The sequence below is a fragment of the Leucopleurus acutus genome (assembly GCF_964270905.1).
Source record: "Leucopleurus acutus genome assembly, chromosome: 3".
In the NCBI taxonomy this organism is placed as follows: Eukaryota; Metazoa; Chordata; class Mammalia; order Artiodactyla; family Delphinidae; genus Leucopleurus; species Leucopleurus acutus.
The window spans coordinates 164636415-164655204 of NC_139145.1; the positions used below are offsets into that span (position 1 = coordinate 164636415).

General features: G+C 36.8%; 1 protein-coding gene across 1 annotated transcript in view; it reads left to right on the forward strand.

Annotated features, from left to right (window-relative positions):
* Positions 1 to 18790, forward strand: part of DNAH5 (dynein axonemal heavy chain 5) — a gene marked incomplete at both ends in the record, with an annotated part of 214130 nt that overhangs the window by 112276 nt on the left and 83064 nt on the right. The window contains 6 exons of the mRNA XM_082837242.1: positions 386 to 520; positions 9024 to 9146; positions 9339 to 9552; positions 10844 to 11067; positions 13803 to 14001; positions 16150 to 16322. Of these exons, the coding sequence (XP_082693368.1) occupies positions 386 to 520; positions 9024 to 9146; positions 9339 to 9552; positions 10844 to 11067; positions 13803 to 14001; positions 16150 to 16322 (1068 nt within the window). The remainder of the gene's footprint in view (positions 1 to 385; positions 521 to 9023; positions 9147 to 9338; positions 9553 to 10843; positions 11068 to 13802; positions 14002 to 16149; positions 16323 to 18790) is intronic.

The following is an 18790-nucleotide window of genomic DNA, read 5'->3' on the forward strand; positions in this document are numbered from 1 at the left end:
TCTTTCTGTACAGTTCTGGAGCCTTGAAATGCAAGATTAAGCTGTTGGCGGGTTTAGTTTTTTTGGAGCCCTTCCTCTCTCCTTGGCTTGCAGATGGCTGTCTTCTCACTGTGTCTTCCCATGGTCCTTGTGTGTGCATCTTTGTTTTTCTGTGTGTCAAAATGTCCTCTTCTTGTAAGGATGCCTGTTAGACTGAACAAGAGCCTACCTGAACGGCCTCATTTTTCATGTAATCATCCCTTTAAAGACCCTGTCTCCAAACGTAGTCACATTCTGTGGTACTGGGGGTTAGGGCTTCCACATATAAATTTTGTGGGGACACAATCCAGCCCATGACAATAATTTTATTGTATTTCTTGGATTTCTTTCTCAACTCCTATTTTAGGCTGTGCTGTTAATTGGTGAACAAGGAACAGCCAAAACGGTCATAATCAAGGGATTTATGTCAAAGTATGATCCTGAAAGCCACATGATCAAGAGTCTGAACTTTTCTTCTGCAACCACCCCGCTGATGTTTCAGGTACTGGCTCACTGTTGCTGCTGGTTCAGCCCAGGTTTGTGATAAGCTTTGGAGGCTCAAATCTCATGCTGTTCTTCTGTACCCACTGAACTTCATGTGCACTTTCACAGCCATAGTAAATCCCCTACATATGTCTTCCATTATCTCTATTTTTCTGTTGCAATAGAATCTTCCCCTAGTTAGATGATAACATATAATCTTAAATTATGTAGAAATAAAAAGATTATATATGGTGTTAAAAGCCTCAACTCTGTTTAGAATGTCTCTGTAGAAAAGCCTGTGAACATGCAAAATCCAAAATTGAAAGAAATATTTTTTATTCCCCACCTAAACCTACTTCTTCTCCCTACTGTCTGCTTTTCTGTGGGTGTTACTATTATTCTAGTCATTTGGATAGACACACTGGAGTCATCTTTGACGGTCTTTCTCTTGAGTCAAGGACTGCTAATATATCTAAGGAAATACTTTTCATGTTGTTTCCTTTTTCTCCCTTCCCCCTATCCACCTCTACATAATCTACTTCATGATTCCACAACAGGGTATTAGCATCAAAGAATCTTGAAGCTGGTCTTGCTTCAAGTCTGATCTTCTTCAAATCTAGTTTCTATTCTTTTTCCAATCTCTGGTTCCTATTTATCTTGTTGTTCACTGACTTAACATTCCACAATGGCTCCTATTATCAACTGCAGCAAGGAATACAATCTTAGAATCTTAGCACATTAAAGATTTTGCTTATGGTATCATTGAGGAGGAACAGAGAACAACTCTCAAGTTTGCATGGCTTTTGTCAATGGAACTGCCAAGACTGACCAGGGCTTGCAGTGGTTAACTGGTACTTTTTCTCCTATTCCTAAATTATTTAAGAAACCAGAGAGTAAATCTTAAACTTCAGTCCATGCTTTAATTGTTTGCAAATAATCTATGATACCTTTATTAGAACATTAATACATTAATAAAAGATACATTTTATAAATTGAAATGTATGAAATGGTACACTTGAAAAGATACATATGAAAAAGAGTTAGGAAAAGGTACATTCATAAATTGAAAATGGAAGGGAAATTTTTAGGGGAATTCAAATCCAAAGAACTTCATTTTTGATTAACTTCATTGTTCTTTAGTTGTTGGAATGAAAATATCAAAGAGCAATGAGAATTCTTGAGAACAAGGCTAAATCATGACTTTTTAATCACTTAATGTAATTGGTGACTACAGAGTGCCAAAAAACTAAGACCACTGATTAAGTTTCTAAATAAGACTGTCAAAACATTATGCTCCTCTGTTAGAGATGGAATTTCCAAAACTGGCTAGCCTTCTATCATTAATGAATATCATTTACACACTGTTGTGTTGGGAAGGTCTGGATCGAAGGTGAACCCCAGATTGCAGTGACTCAGCAGTGGTATTTTTGTGTTTGGGGAACTGCACACTAGATTATCCTAGGCTGGCAAGGTGCTAACATTATACACATTCCATTGATACTATTTTATATTTTTAAAAGTTTGTTTTACTTTTGGAGACCATCTCTTTAAAGGTTATAATATAACGTTGCTTGTGGATACAGATTGTTAAGCATTAAATCAAAGTGTGATTTTTTTTTTCATTATGTAAGGTAGCTACCTAGCTCTTCACATTTCTTGGGAGTGGATTGAATCTTTAGGGCTGCAGTGCAATTCTGACAGCAACCACCTGGAGTTAGTGCAGACTTCACAGGTGAAGGGCTCAGTCCCCACAAAACTTCTCTCACTTCAGAACCAGCCACAAGCTCAGGGGTTCCCAGGCTACCAACACTTCTGAACAATTGGCTGCAAACTGAAAGGTTTCTATGACCCTGTCAGTTTTGATAATTCACCAGAATGACTCACAGAATTTAGGAAAATGCTATGCTTATGATTATGGTTTTATTATAAAAGATATGAATTGGGATCAGCCCAAAGAAGATGCATAGGGCAAGGTCTGGGAGGGTCCCGAATGTGAACCTTCTTTGTCCTCAGGATGTATTACTCTCCATGCATATCTGTGTATATCAGCAACCAGGAAGCTCACCTGAGCCTCATGTCCAGAGTTTTTACTGATGTTTTATTACATAGGCATGATTGGTTGGCCACGTGATTGAAGTCAGTCTCCAAACCCCTTCCCCCTTGGAAGTCAGCTGATATCACTTGGTTTAAAGCCCTAACACTCTAATCGTAGTTTGGTCTTTCTGGCATGAGTGGTCTGAGGGACCCACAATGAATAACAAAGACGTTCTTATTATGCGGGAAATTCCAAGGGTTTAAAGGCTCCCTCCTAGGAACCAGGGACAAAGGCTAGCCAAATTCTTTAGTATATGGCAAGGAGTTGTCATGTATTTTTGCTAGTAACTCTTGGTGATATTTACCCCTCTCAGATGGTAAAGACCTGTGCTTTATGTCTCTATAGCATGAAATACTTATTAATTTCCTAGAAAAAGGCACACGTAATCTAGAAAACATCCTGTTTATTAATATACAAATTCATAAACCATGTAATAAATTTCTAGAAGCAGTACCATATCGAAGTATAATAAATTAGAAGAAGAAAAAAACAGGTTTTCATAACATGAACATCTGTATTCTTTAGGGTTCCATTATCTGATTCACAACTATTGATGTTTAACCCAAATCCTTCCTATCCTTCAGTAAGAAAGTGGTCTCAACACTTCACTATTTCTTTTTCTGTTCAGAGGCATCCCAGGATCATCTGGTCTGTTTAGTGCCTGTTTTGACTGCTAAGCATCAGGGCTTTCGATTAAGCTAGACTCATTAGTTTTAGAAAACTTCCAATTAGCCAAACTGCTGTAATTAACTTTCTCACTATAATTTTCAGCCGTTCATGCTAAACAAGGGCTGATGGAACTGAGCATTTGTCTCTGTGTGTCCCATTTATTTGGATCCAAACCAAATTGAAATTGTAGATGAGAAAATAGATACCGTCCATCCCTCCCGTGTTGCCATGATGGCACATGTGTCAAGGACACACGTCTGTTACTTGACAGGTTGTTTTCATCTGAACTTCCTTTGTTTTTACCATGGTGTCACTTTCACATCTTTTATCAGCAGGAGGACAGACTCTATGTCCCTCTTTTCCTGAGACTGTCCAGTTAACTTCTGTTGTCTCAGATGAATAATGAATAGCATCCCTGTTACTATCCAAAGTATGAAGTTTGGACCAAAATTATATGGTCACCCTCTTTTTGGCTAAGGAAATTTCAGTTAGTCTTTTAAGAGAGATGATTTTTTTTCCAAAACAAATATTGTTTTAATTTTTTTATTTTTGAAAGTTATTCACACGTACCTTTAAAAATGTAAACAATACAGAAAATAAGACGAAAAAGAAAATTTCTTAAGAGAATTTCTGAAAAGATTTCTCTGTTCTAAAAATAATCTCGAAGTATTCCGAGTGCAACAATCGTCTTACAAATGTTTGTGTAGCAATAGGTTTTGTTTTTTAAAAATGACAATTGTAGAGCTTGGAAGGAAATTCCACATTTTTTCCTAGACTCAGAACCACTTTTCCTAATGAAATCTTATGTAGAAGACTAATCTATCGAACAGGTAACAAGGAATTTGCTTTGATGGAATTGGAGCTGGCCTCCTGAAATCCCTTCCAACCTCCTTCTTGCTTCCTGTAGGGGCCTGTGTGATTGAAGAAAATCCTTTCTATGCTTCAGAGCATAGCCTGAAGACCAGTTTCCAGAGGAGACTCTTAAGATATAATATGAGAAAGTATTTTTTTATGGTAAAAAGCTCTCTAAAAATGTCAGGTTTCACTGTTAATATTAACACACTCAGGTTGAGGAAGATTGAAATACTCATTTGAGTTCCCAGATAGTTAGTTGGTGGCAGAACCTGGGTGAGAAACCAAGTTCCCATGTCTTCCACTGCGCTTCTCCAGTTCACCCATCTGATCCTTCCAATGACTTTTCTTTATTCCTATTAATATTAAAATGGCTGATTTATCACAGTGCATTTTTAAATTTTTATCTTTTAGTTATATATTATTATATTTCGTTATTTTTGATATAATTTTACTTTTTGTAATATGCTATTAAGAATTTTAAACTTTACTAATATAAGCCTGTTTTCATTTGGTTTTGATGAGTTACAATAAAATGGAAAGGTAGATTTCTTAATAAAAAGCATAAGCTCTCCATTTTTATCTTTTAGCTAAATAGCAGATACATGGAAGCCTAAACTTAAGTATATTTTATATTTTATATTTTTTTTATATATTTTTTTATATTTTATATTTCAGTTTGATTGGATATAATATGTATGAAAAATGATTTAAGTGCTGATATATAGAGATACCTATAGTAATAAAAATATCTTTCATTTTTATGATGCATTAAATTCACTAAGTGCCTTCACATGTATTATATCATTTATGGATAATATTCTGTTGTATGTATACACACACATACATGTACATGATTTATGTATCTCTGTATACATTCCCACTTTTGAGCTGTGGTTCAGTGACTTATGTGGTTTAAAATGACTTATAATTCATAAAGCTAATAAGTGGGGGAAGTAGTAGTTTAACCCCTTTTTTTCTAACTTTAAACCCAGTCAGAGCTATTGCATAAGGCCACTGCAGTTTACGCACATTTTGTGTTATGTCCCATTCACGGAGACAATAATGTGAATAGTGAACCCAAGAACTGGGCAGTGCACAACCTCCTCAACTGTACCTGTTCCTCCCCCTGGCTGGGGAAACAGACATGTGTACAATCAAGTATAGCTGTTGTGATAAGTGCTACTTATGGAGTAATCTAAGTACCCTGGAGCCCAGAGGAGGAGGGGATTCATTTCATTAGGGAATTACAGGACTAAATGTAATGAAAGAGTTGACCATTACTTGGGGGAATTTAATATTTATATAATGTTAATAATTTAGGGATTACAGAGGCTGAATTGTCTTTATTAAGAGACTAATTCAGAAAATTGAATTGCCCTAGTTTTAGAGCTTTTCATTTGGAATGAAGGAGAGTAGCGTAGAATGGCTTTCCTCAACCCCATTCCTAAGTCTATCTGGATGCCTAACCATCTGTTTTTTATGTCTAAAATGTCACTGTCACAGCTGGGGTTCGCTCTAGTATCCCATGTATGTGTGAGCTAGACAGACAATGAGGTCAGAAAGTTGTTTAGGTGCCATAGATTGCTTCAGATGATGTCATGCTGACTACCATTCTCCTATTTCAGAGTCAAGTTATTGTCTATTCTCAGAGAACAGCATAAACTACCCTTAGTCCAGGCCCTTGCTAGAGATTTCAACTCTTTACCAATAAGCCGGGTTGAGAGAAGTGACTTTTATGGAAGATCATTTATCTAAGTCAATATTTCACAAATTGTGTTTGGGTACTACTAATGCTGAGAGATTTCTGGCTCAGAAATGGCTATGTTAGGAATATGTAAATAAGGATCTCTTAATGAACACTGTAAATCAGTCTGAGAGGAGCATCATTTTATTGTTTTATTGTTAACTGACTATGAACGAATGAAGACCGTGATGGGCCGGAACCAAGAGCCTGAAAAGGAATGTTTAGAAATGAGACGGGAAGGTGAGCAGGGAGCATCATGGTGTTCCTTGTAAGTCACTAATAAGGAACCATTGGAATACTAAGCAGCATTACATCAGCACTCAGCAAGTTCATTCTGGCTGCAGATGGAAGAGAGAGGGCTGTACTCAGAGAGACTTGAGAGGAGATGGTTACAGTAATTCCTCCAGAGAGAGGTTGACGTGGACCAAGATAGTAAGAGTGGGAATGGAAAGAGCACGAGGATGTGTTCAAATTGTGGTTGAGAAGCAGAACAGACAGGACTCGTTTTTGGTTGAGTGGATATTGTTGGAGGAGAGGGATGGGAGAGAGAGAAAAAAAGTTAGAGATGACTCCCAAGTTTCTTGTCTTTATTGATCTATGTATCAAATATTTACAGATAAATATTTTGTACCAGACACCTTTCTAGACACTGAGGAGCACGTGATGAACAAGATAAACAAGGTGCCTGCCTCCCTTGCATTCTAGTGGGAGAGACAGACAATAATCAAGTCAATGAATATACCTATTTGGTTTTATTAACTGGACTATGGTTTATATCACCAAAAAGATGGATGAGGTGGGACAGTAGATCAAGGAGACCAGGGAGAAGGTGGCTGGCAGAATACTACAAAGATGATAAATTATTCTTTAAACTGATTTCTTTGGGGAGACAGAAGAGTCTAGACAAAATTGTAAATCACACAATATAGACATTGTATATGACTTATAAAGAAGTTTCCAGGCCTGACTGGAGGCAGGGAGGGCAATTTAAAAGGTCGTGACATTAATCCATATGAGAAAGACAACTAACTGATCAAGGGCATATCATTTTTCAGAGAGGATGAGATACATTAAAAAGCAGTATTTGAATTGCAATAGGCCTTATCGATGTTGGATGTGGGAATGCTTGGTTGAGATTTAGGTAGTTGGTGCTAGCCCTGAGATGAGCACCTAGGAGCGGGTGCAGATTTTGTGATGCGGCAGAGATGTCTGCGTTTGGATATGTTGATTCTGTGATGCGATGGATCATCTAAGTGGGGAAGTCCAGTTGGAGACACTAGTCCAAGTATATGGTTTTCCTAAATATTCCCAAACACATAGATCTGTGATGGAGGAGAACATGAAGTTACTGTGTTTCAGGCTTTTGGGAGATCTTATCCAACACCCCAGTTCATTCGGTAACTATTTAATGGCCAGCAGTTATGAACACAGGAAGAAGTCTCAGCTTCTAGGTTCACAAGCTATTTAATTTTTCTCCCTCCTTTGTTTTTATCAACTTAGCTTTTTAATTATATATATATATATATATATATAAAAGTAATAATTTTATATATTAAAATGAATTCCTTCTAGTAATTTCCTGCTATTTCAAAGAAATTAGGGTCATAATGAAGGGGAAGAAAGTGCAGGTATGTGGCTATTACTCCATATTATTTCACCTGTTCCACCTATGGCTTTTAGCTCTTAGAAGGCCCCCCCAAGACATAAAATCTTCATGTGCCTATGAGTTCTCATTAACAGATAAGGGAATATCTGGAAGGCTCTCGTTTGCCATAGGGGGTTGTCAAGAGATTATTAATTGCTTTGTCCATTTACATTCATTGAGGAGAGCTAAATTTAGCCTAGTACATTACTTTAAACAGTTTTCTTTTATGTCAGGGGAATATGAAATTCTTCTTGCCATTGTACTGTTGTCATGGGAAATTTGTGTGATATGTTTATATATCTTTCTATTTTAAAATGGTGAAAAATGTTCACATCTTTTGCTATTGTTCATTAAAATGATGACAGAAAATTACAGTTTGAAATTACCAAACTGGGGGAATTTTCAAGGACAGATGTATAGATTTTTGTTTATATCTTGGCCTTATTTCTTGGTTGTATCTTGAAGGGTTATTAATGTCATTTTAACTGGTTTGCTCTTCATGAAATAAGGAAACTTTTTTGGATAGGATGAGAATGCATTTTATCTCAGTACACCTCCACTTTCTCTTATATTTTATACATTATCTTTAGCATGACTTAAATCATGAATCAGTGGGAATAAAATGAGGTCTTTAAGGTTGAGTTTCTGGAGCATGAAAAGTGTGAGCCCTTTCTGTTTTCTTTGCAGTGCTGGCTCTGCTTACTCAGTACATATATTCTGAACAACTGATTGATTTCCAAACTACACTCTATGACCATGGAAATGTTAATACTGTAGTCAGTAGTCTGGGGTTCTTCCCTCATGTCCCCATTACTCCTTCCAACACCCCTTCTGTCAGTTTTAGTATTCCTCTCCACATTGCTAGGGCATTTTTTTATAGAGCACAGTGCAGTTTCCTCCTGTACCACCAAAGCTCAGAATGTATGGGATAGAAAAGAGGGGGCATTGTCCTCCACTTTGTGAAGGGGAAGAGAAGTGATTCAGTGTGATTGCATCTGCCCAAAGCAGACTGTGTCAGGCTACAGAAGCCAGTTGGCAGATTTCTCAACAAAGAGAGAACAATCTTCAGATTATGGCCGCCCGTGGAGCTCAGAGCAAGACCTGAGAAGCCTCTTGGACGGTAGCCCTGTTTAGCTTTGTCTATGATTATAAGGAAACTTTGAGGAGGGCTGGACCTTTGAATAATGGGGGTTAGGGTTATATTATATTGTCACCAACGTAGGCACAATAAGACAAAACTAAGTCTGTAGAAATAAACAGAAGAGTCTCATCCCATTCAAGATTTACATTGATCAGAATTTTCTTTACTCCTAAATTCAACCAGATTTTCAAAGGTTATAAACGTTATGCAAGAAAAGTTAGGTACCTCATGCCCTGCTTTCCAGAATTAAGGGACATTTTTGGTTTTTTTCTGAGTAATTTCTGTCATTTCAAAGTTTCCTGGATTTTTAAAATAATTAACCATGTCAGGGGATATTTTCACAGATGTTTCTGTTGACTTTTCTATTTAACAGAGGACAATAGAGAGCTATGTGGATAAACGCATGGGCACAACATATGGCCCTCCAGCAGGAAAGAAGATGACTGTTTTTATTGATGATGTGAATATGCCAATAATCAATGAGTGGGGAGACCAGGTATATCGATCCTATTGTGCACTTTATTTGCCTAATTCCTCATTGATTTATTTTTTGATGAGTACATATTTTTTACTTTTTCAACTTACAATTCCTAAATTCCAATAAGGTCCATTATTTGGAAACACTCAAAGAGTTAGGTCCTGGGATATAAAGGAATGACATTTTAATTCTAAAGGTTGTCTTTCTTAGGTTACTAATGAGATAGTACGACAGCTGATGGAACAGAATGGATTTTATAACCTAGAGAAGCCTGGGGAGTTTACCAGCATTGTGGACATACAGTTTTTAGCAGCTATGATCCATCCTGGGGGCGGACGCAATGATATACCCCAAAGGCTCAAGAGGCAGTTCTCTATATTTAACTGCACGTTGCCCTCTGATGCTTCTGTGGACAAGATCTTTGGTAAAGTGAATGTCAGTGGGGCATGGGAGGGAAGAATCCCTGCTTGGGTTCCAGTGACAATATATCCACCTAGAGGTCAACACAGAAAGAGCATTGGGTGGTTCCTTAGTCTACGGGCTTCATCACTCTCAAGCAGTGTATTTTGTTTATATAAAGATTTACTTTATTATGTATGTACTGAGTTGAGTGCTAAGTAGATTTTTTCTGCCTATATATTTCTTTAAGAAACTCTCGCTAGCTCCTTAAGGCAGAAGGTTAAACATTAAATGGTCTTAGACATGATGAGATGCTTTCCTCGTGGGTATACATATTTGAGATCTGCATTGATATAATGCCATACCAAAAGTTTATGTAGCTGATACCTAACCAACCCATATAATGATTTTGGCCAAAGAAATAATATTGCACAGAGTGGAGATTAGCCAGAGTCTGATCCTCAGAGTAATTAATAGGGTTGTAATAAATTACTGATTGATTACATATGCAGCGTTTCAGAAATAAATTCACCCAAGAAACAGTAGCGCAATCGATAACCATAATTATTTAACTGAGAAATGAAAATAAGTTTAGAAACTGATTATGGAATCACTCTTTTCAGAAAAAGTGTAAAGTTATGCATGCATGCGTGTTAGGTACTAATTTACCATTTCTGAAATTGCAACTGAGAAAAAACTAACTAAGATTACCCTAATAAATTTCTGGCAGACTAAGAATGTCTTCTTAGTGCCCTAGGGTAGTGGAGTATGGCAGTATCTGCCTTCAATCAGAGTGGTGGGCAAAGGTTTGGAAACCAAATGACATGGGAATTATCTAAACTTGGGAGAAGTAAAATGGACTAGAAGGAATGACTATTTTTGCTTTTAATTATTCTTTTTTGCCTGGAAAATTTTACCTGTAAAGTAACTTAAAATTTTTTATAATGCATGGGAAGGCAACAAAAAAAATGGAGAAATCTTAGCGGATTCATGAAACCTCCCTTTTTCTTATCTTTTTCTAAGGCACCTTTATATATTCATCATTGTTACCCATTTAATAATACTGAATCCGTTCAGCTAGAGTTTTCAGTAGTATTTCTTAGTCAACTTTTCAGTATTTGAATGCTAACTTGCTTGTAACTATACCTACTTGGTAGGTTTAAAACAAAGAACATTAATTAATAGAAATTTCTTTAATATGTGGTTAACTATTAAAATGTTTAATTATCTTTGTACTCTGCATTATAATGTTTTTCATTTTCACTTAGGTGATCTGAAGTGTCAGTCAAAATGTTATGACTTTTTTCCCCTTTCAGGTGTGATTGGGATAGGATACTACTGTACCCAAAGGGGCTTCTCAGAAGAAGTGAGAGATTCAGTGATGAAACTGGTTCCCCTGACACGCCGACTGTGGCAGATGACTAAGATTCAAATGCTCCCTACCCCTGCAAAATTCCATTATATTTTTAACCTTCGAGATCTTTCTAGGATCTGGCAGGGAATGTTGAACACTACTTCGGAGGTTATCAAGGAACCCGATGTAAGTGATACACAAGAGAGTAAAACAAGTAACTTTGTTATTTATTATAAACTCTAAATATTCTTAGTAATGCAATTTTTAGTGGCATTATGAAAATATTTTGGGATGTTTTAGCATGGATACTTTTTTCTTTGCTGCTTTTCACGAACATAAATAAGGGAAAAGTATGCCAAAATATTTCTCTTTAAAAGTTTCAACTAGGACTTCCCTAGTGGCACAGTGGTTAAGAATCCGCCTGCCAATGCAGGTAACACGGGTTCGAGCCCTGGTCAGGGAAGATCCCACATGCAGCGGAGCAACTAAGCCCGTGCGCCACAGCTGCTGAGCCTGCGCTCTAGAGCCCGTGAGACACAACTCCTGAGCCTGTGTGCTGCAACTACTGAACCCCGCGCGCCTAGAGCCCGTGCTCCGCAACAAGAGAAGCCACGGCAATGAGAAACCTGTGCACCATAGCAAAGAGTAGGCCCCGCTCGCTGCCAACTAGAGAAAGCCCGCGCACAGCAACAAAGACCCAATGCAGCCAAAAATAAAAAATAAATACATAAATTTTAAAAATTCCAAATAAATTTGGTTTATGTTTAAGGAAATATTATATACAATTATTTTCTAACGAATAGAGTAAAAGGAAAAATTGATTTTGTTTTTTCATCAGTATTTTCTTATATTAAATAATGGAAAGAATCCCTGTTGATCTTATTATATGTCTTCCTATTATTCATATTATAAACTTCATATCATAAACCTGACATTTTAACTTTAAAAAGTAATTATCTTTATAAATAAACTTTCAAAATTGAAGAATGAAACCATTTTGTTGTTAATCATCCATGATCTTTCTTTCCCATATAACTTGATGTACTAAAAGAAATACATATATTGGTAAAACTGAAAAGAGACAGAAGAGTAGAAAGTTCATTTGACAGAAAAATGAGCGTTCGTACGTACGCTCGAATAAAAGAGTTCCTAGCATTATAAGAATGCTCTTCGAACTAAAAGGGAATTCTAGTACGTAAAATGCAGTATGTATGTAATATGTAAAATTGTAAAGTATGTAGTATGTAAAAATGCAGTATGCCTTTTTTTGCCAAAGCATAAGGCTAAGGCAACATCAGCCTGTTTTTCCATCCTTTTATGGAACCAAGGTTGTAGTTAAGCAAATAGGTTTTAGGGGACTTCTCCACTTAAACGCACCAAAAAAGTTGAGATATCAACCAAACTGTCACTAGACACATCCAATGTGGACTATTAAAAAAAACTCAGCTTTGCCTCAGATGCTCACAAAATAGGTAACCACACTGACTGACTGCAAGAGGACGTTTTGGGGAAAACTCAGTCTCCTCGTTACAGAGAATTGGGGAGTCATTTTAACAGCAGTGAACATGTTAACTTGATTTTTTTCCCTCAGAGTTATTGACAAATGAATAGTGTTGTGGAATGCAGTCTTCCAAAATTACTTTTTGTGTAGCCATTTTTTGGTGCTTATTTAAAATCAGCATAAACTGGTCTAGCAATTGGTTTGTCATGAACTTTTGTCATAAGTGAATCATTAAATATATTTTACTAAAATTTTATTTTCTGGCCACCAAAGAACATTTGATCATTAGTAATATAATGGCTTAAAAGCCTTCTAACTTGCAAAACGTTACCAAGGTAAGAAATTTCCACCAGTGTTTCGTATTAAATAATTAGCTTAGACAAACATTTGTTATGCTTGCTATAGGAACAGGTATATTGAGCAATTAATTCTCTCAACTTCCAGTTAATTTTGGGTCCTGGATTATCTAGACTAGGTGATTGCTTTATGCAGATAATCCAGATTTTTGCCATAAATTTCCTTCACACTGTGTTAAGTAAATATATCTTTGTAATGATCTCAGTTGCATACATGAGAGTTGTTTATATGCAACTTTTTTTTTTTTTTTTTGCGGTATGTGGGCCTCTCACTGCTGTGGCCTCTCCTGTTGCGGAGCACAGGCTCCGGATGCGCAGGCTCAGTGGCCATGGCTCATGGGCCCAGCCGCTCCGTGGCATGTGGGATCTTCCCGGACTGGGTCACGAACCCGTGTCCCCTGCATCGGCAGGCGGACTCTCAATCACTGCGCCACCAGGGAAGCCCTATATGCAACTTTTTATATTATGCTCTGGCCACATGAATGTAGGTGTCTTATCCAAACAGACTAATTGATCACAAACATAAGACTTTTATGTAGAGTATTAGTTTGTTGGTTGTTCAGAGTGATTTAGTATTTTGTCTAGGAATGTTTTTGTTTTAATTTAAAGGCTGAAAAGGAATATACACTACTCTCTATTTACTATACTTGAATGAGACCAATTTGAAATGAAGTTAAGTACATTTTAACTTATTTTATTTATTTTTAATAGGACAGTTATATTCATGAACAATTTGTTGTATACTAAGACTGTGCAAAGCATGTTTTATATCCTTGTATCCCCTGTACAAATGGCAGTAACATCTCCCACGTCATTTTGACAACCCCAAAATGTCCTTTTTTGGTCATAACACACCAAATGAAAACCATTAGTCTAGGATTTTGTTTCTAATGTGCTCCCAAAGCTGTTGTTCACATTAAAAGGAAACCAGTAGTGTTAATCTTAACTTTTTAAAATGTAGTATCTTAAATCAGGAAGGATGCTGCTCTGTGATATCGTCCACTTGAATTCCCAACTCCGGCTTAATGGGAATTAATAACACATTTTAATGATGCTTTTGACAGGAACTGTTAAGGCTGTGGAAGCATGAGTGTAAACGTGTTATAGCCGATCGTTTCACGGTGTCTGATGATGTGACCTGGTTTGATATGACTTTAGTAAACTTGGTGGAGGAGGAGTTTGGTGAAGAGAAAAAACTCTTGGTGAATTGCGGAATTGACACTTATTTTGTGGATTTCTTGAGGGATGCACCTGAAGCTACAGGTAAACTATTGAAGCAGAATTTGAAATTCCCAAAAGTGATATCTGAAGACAAGTTCAGTTCAGGGATGTTGAATTTCTGTTTAGTAAACTTTACTGAGACAAGCCTGGCACATATTAGGTGCTCAATAAATACAGAATGAGTAGATAAATGCATACTGATGGAGTTCAAAGATTAATCATTTTAATGCACAGCAGTCTTGGATATTAAGGTAGATTTGGGAGGCATACTATGGCAGAAGACAGTGCTAAAGACTTACAGCTGTCACATAGAGGTAGGTTTAAGGAAGGGATCTCCCACACATTACCTGGGCAAGTCTCTGAACTTTCTTGAACCTCATTCTCCTCATTTATAAAAATAGAAATATTAATATATGAGTCATGGGGCACTGTGGGGAATAAATGAAATGTTATCTGTGGATGGCTTGGGCAGTCCGTGGCTTGTACTCACTGCCAGATGAAACATAGCAAAACTATGATAATTATTACTCGAGTATTCCAGGTGCTGAAAATAACAAGAAAAACCTCACATCCTCTGAGAGGGCTGTTGAATACAATTAGAAAGAGGTGGGTGATGTTGAGGGAAGATTTTGTGGTTATGGTTCCATAAAAAATTGAGATATATTACTTATGAAAAGAGGTGGGGCTCCAATTATTTTTTTCCTTCAGAAATAACTGAGCTTAAGTAGAATATTTTTCTTTCATTTAGAAACCTCTTCTAATACTGAGGAGGAATTTTAAGTTAATTTTCATATTCAAAGAGGCATGTTTAAACACATGCTATTTATATCTTCTAAATGATTGAAAATGACCAGGCAGCCCCTTACTAGATTAGATAAGGATGTATGTGATCTGTTAAGTTTCTGAGTGACAATTGCAAAGGGAGGTTTATTGCTGGCTATGCAGTTGGACTGATCCTTCCACAAAAAGAAGCTGATACAGTTTATTTTCAATCAGGCCCCCCACATCCAAAAATCATGTAAAGGTAAGAGAATTTACAAGGTAATTAGAATTTATGTATTTTATTTCCTCTAGTTCAGAAGGATAAGTAACTAGATTACGGTTTTCTAGGAGCAAAGCGCAACTGCAGCATTGTGGGGCGGGGGCTGGAGGTGGGGAGTTTGGTTGGGGATGGGGTGAATGAGTCTAGAGGGAAGCACAGAACCTTTCAGTGACTTCAAAGCACTTTGTCAAAGCTTGAAATGAACATCTATGAAATAAAGAAGTGACTATTGAAATTCAATTAGTGGGAGCTTTGCAAATGGACCAATCCTAATAATTATGTTAAATCAATTTCCTTGCTTTGTCATAAAAAGGTTAAAATACTTTATATTAGGACAGGGTCAATTGAAAGTAATTATGTACTATTAGATTTGGAAGATCCACTCACTCTTCTAGTACCCAGTGAATTTCTGGGTTGTTACTGTATCAGTATATTCAACTGATGTTAACTGATAGTGAATTTACCTATGCCCAATTTAGCTTTTTCTTTGGCATTATGCTTTATAGTCAAAGTTGGAAAAGTATTAAGCTGGTATGTTATGTGTTTCTAATTTTTAAAAAAAGTTTAGTGATTTTAATACTTTTCCCAGTGAGATAACTCAATGTTTATTTATTTAGGAAATCATTGTTTCCATTTTATCTCTACCCTTCACCTCCATTCCCCCAAATTCACTTCTATTCTCACCACTAACTTAAAATTTCTGACTCATAAAATTTCCCTAAGCAAATGCAGTGACCTTTTTCTTTTTATTCTTATTAAAAATAATTTAATTTTTGATTTCTCTTGCTGATTTTGACATTAAATCCCTACTTTTTCAATCTTCATTAGCAAATATCTCTGGGAAGATCCTTGACATGCCAATGGTCTATTATGGATTCAAATTAAATTCAATGTATATGACATTATTTGAAATTGACCTTTTCTATACATTTAAGAATTAAGACTGCATATGATCACAAACGTTCTAATGCTTTGACTACTGTGTGCTTTCTTTTCTTTTCTAAAAATTCATACTCTGACATTTGGATAAAAATCAGTATTATTCAGTGCTAAACTGTAGAGCTATGAGTGTATTAATTTAGGTTGAAGGAAGTGGTAAAGTCCAGTGATTTGAAGAAACTTAATTGATTTTTCTTCCCCAACCCCAGGTGAAACATCTGAGGAGGCTGATACTGAGATGCCCAAAATTTATGAGCCAGTTGAATCTTTTGATCAGCTGAAGGATCGTTTGAATATGTTCCTGCAGCTCTATAACGAGAGCATCCGTGGCGCTGGCATGGATTTGGTGTTCTTTGCAGATGCGATGGTCCACTTAGTCAAGGTCAGTGGCCACGCCCGGTAGCACCCCGCAGAATGACAGACACTTGTCTTTACTCCAGAATTTTTTCCCTCCTCTTTCACTTTCTTCTTCTAGGAGAAAATTCAGTTTAAAAATAAACCCAATGCTATATTCCAATTTAATTTCTGAACTGAATGCAACATGTCACACCTATAGGTTTAAAATCAGAGCAGGTGTACTTCAAATGTGTGATATGATAATTTTATTCACTGTGGCTATACTGTTTCCAGCTCAGTGTTTTCACTACATAGAATGAATGTGGTTGGCATCTGAGTTCAAAGCACAGGCACAAAGTCTGCTTATATTTTGCATAATGCAAAGGATAACTATAAAAAATAGTACATTAGTTTTGAGGACATTATGCTAAGTGAAATAAACCAGTCACAAACCCACAAATACTGTATGATTCCACTTATATGAGGTCCCTAGAGTAGTCACTTCATAGAGACAGAAAGAATGGTGGTTGCTGGGGGCTGAGGGGAGGTGAATGAGGAACGTTTAATGGTACAGTTTTATTTTTGCAAGATGAAGAGTCCTGGAGATGGATGGTGGTGATGGCTGCACAACAATATGGATGTACTTAATGCCACTGGACTATACTCTTAAAAATGCTTAAGATGGTAAACTTTATGTTGTGTGTATTTTACCACAATTAGAAATAATAATTAAAAATAGTGCATAAACAGTTGATTTTGAGTTGGGATGAAAATTCTGTTACAATGAAATCCACCAGGAAAGTACAGTTGCCTTTCTACTTTGTCATATGAGTCATTACAATTTCCAATCACAGTAATGATTGCCCCTCAAAGGTTAGAAGTAAAATATATTATTTACTTGATAACTTACATGATCTAATTTATTGATGGTGGGAGATAATGCCATTTAAAGTTCGTCGTTGATATTCTCACTTTATTGATGTCAGTTATTTTTTCAGACTACATCCTTTTAATTAGAACGAAGACAATTTGAGGCTGTTTCCCATTACTTAGGCTTAACCATGAGGAACAACCTCATACTCACAAGTTGTCACCTCTAATAATTACAAAACCTTAGAACTGGAGAGGGCTTTAGAGGTTACTTAGTCAACTCTCCCTCTGAAAATTGAGGAGGCCAGACTAAGTCAGGGAGAAGGAGGAAAACAGAGAGTGTGTTCTGAGGTTGGATGTCCCCAGCATGAGGACACTTAGCTTGGAAACTGAATTCTCAGAGTCTGAGATACCTACTGAATTATGAGCGCAAATGTTCTTCCAAAGCCAAATATAAATAACATTTTGAAATTAGCTCCTAATTTATAGTTGACTAAAAATCAAAAGGAAGAATGGAGATACTATCATATTTAATGATTAAAAGGAAGAAGACAAAAAGTATAACATTTTCTAAATAAATAATATCAAAGGCAACTTCATGACTAAGTGTCTATGGAGACAAAATCTGATTGGCTTGGGATTCCATAACAGCTTAAATTGAAATGAGGTTATTTATGTTAGTCTTGTGCTTGAGGATGTTCGTTAGAAATGTTTTTTTTTCTGGGTTTTGCAGCACAGATGATGCATTTCTTCACTTTGGGTATGACATTAAAGGCATGTGTGCCTCAGTACAGGTCCTTGACTGTGTTTTCCCTCACTCTGAGTCTCTAGTGTACCTGCTCTGGGATTGGCCAAAGAATCTATGATTGGAGTTTCTGAGCTAAAATGCTACATTCCTCACTGTTTTCTAGGCCAACCCTCTCTTCTATACTCTTGCTTTCTGTGTACAGTTACATCCAAACTCTGTCATGTGGGTGTGAGCCTTGAAATATGTGACCTAGTTATAAGACATGATAGAAGCCAAGAAGACAGGATTGAAGATGAAAGCTGCAGCAAAACAGGATGTGATCTGAAACCAAGTGTGTTTCTTAGTTCCTTTCTTAATCAAAATAACAACTTTCTTTTAAAACCAAGAATAACTCCGCGATATCTCTTTTGCCTCTTTGGTTAAAGTTCAAATCATGGTGTGTATTGTTTTTCATGATCTAGTCCTTGCCTACCACTCTACCCCTTGTGCGTGGTGCTCTGCTTAGGGTGTAACCCAGAAAAATCAACTGCTTGTGCTTAAACACATCCTGATTCCAGAGCACCTCATCAATGCTGCATTCCCAGCAGGTGTTGTGTTGTATAGAATTTATTTGTTTGTATTTGTCTTTTCTGCCAGACTGTAAGCTCTGTGAGGGCAGGCACCCACTTTATTCCCCTTCATATTCACAGGATGGAGTATTGCTGAGACAGGCACACTTGTGATGCTTGATAAATAGGTTTAGAATTTAACCAAGTCCCCAGTATGGCCCTAAACAACGCTTTGCACCTTATTTCCTGATATTTCCATACCTGGTACTGAAGTTCCCATCCCTATGAGGAAACCTCAGGCCTTTTGCTGATTCTGAGACTTTGTGCATCCCATTCCCTCTTCTTAAA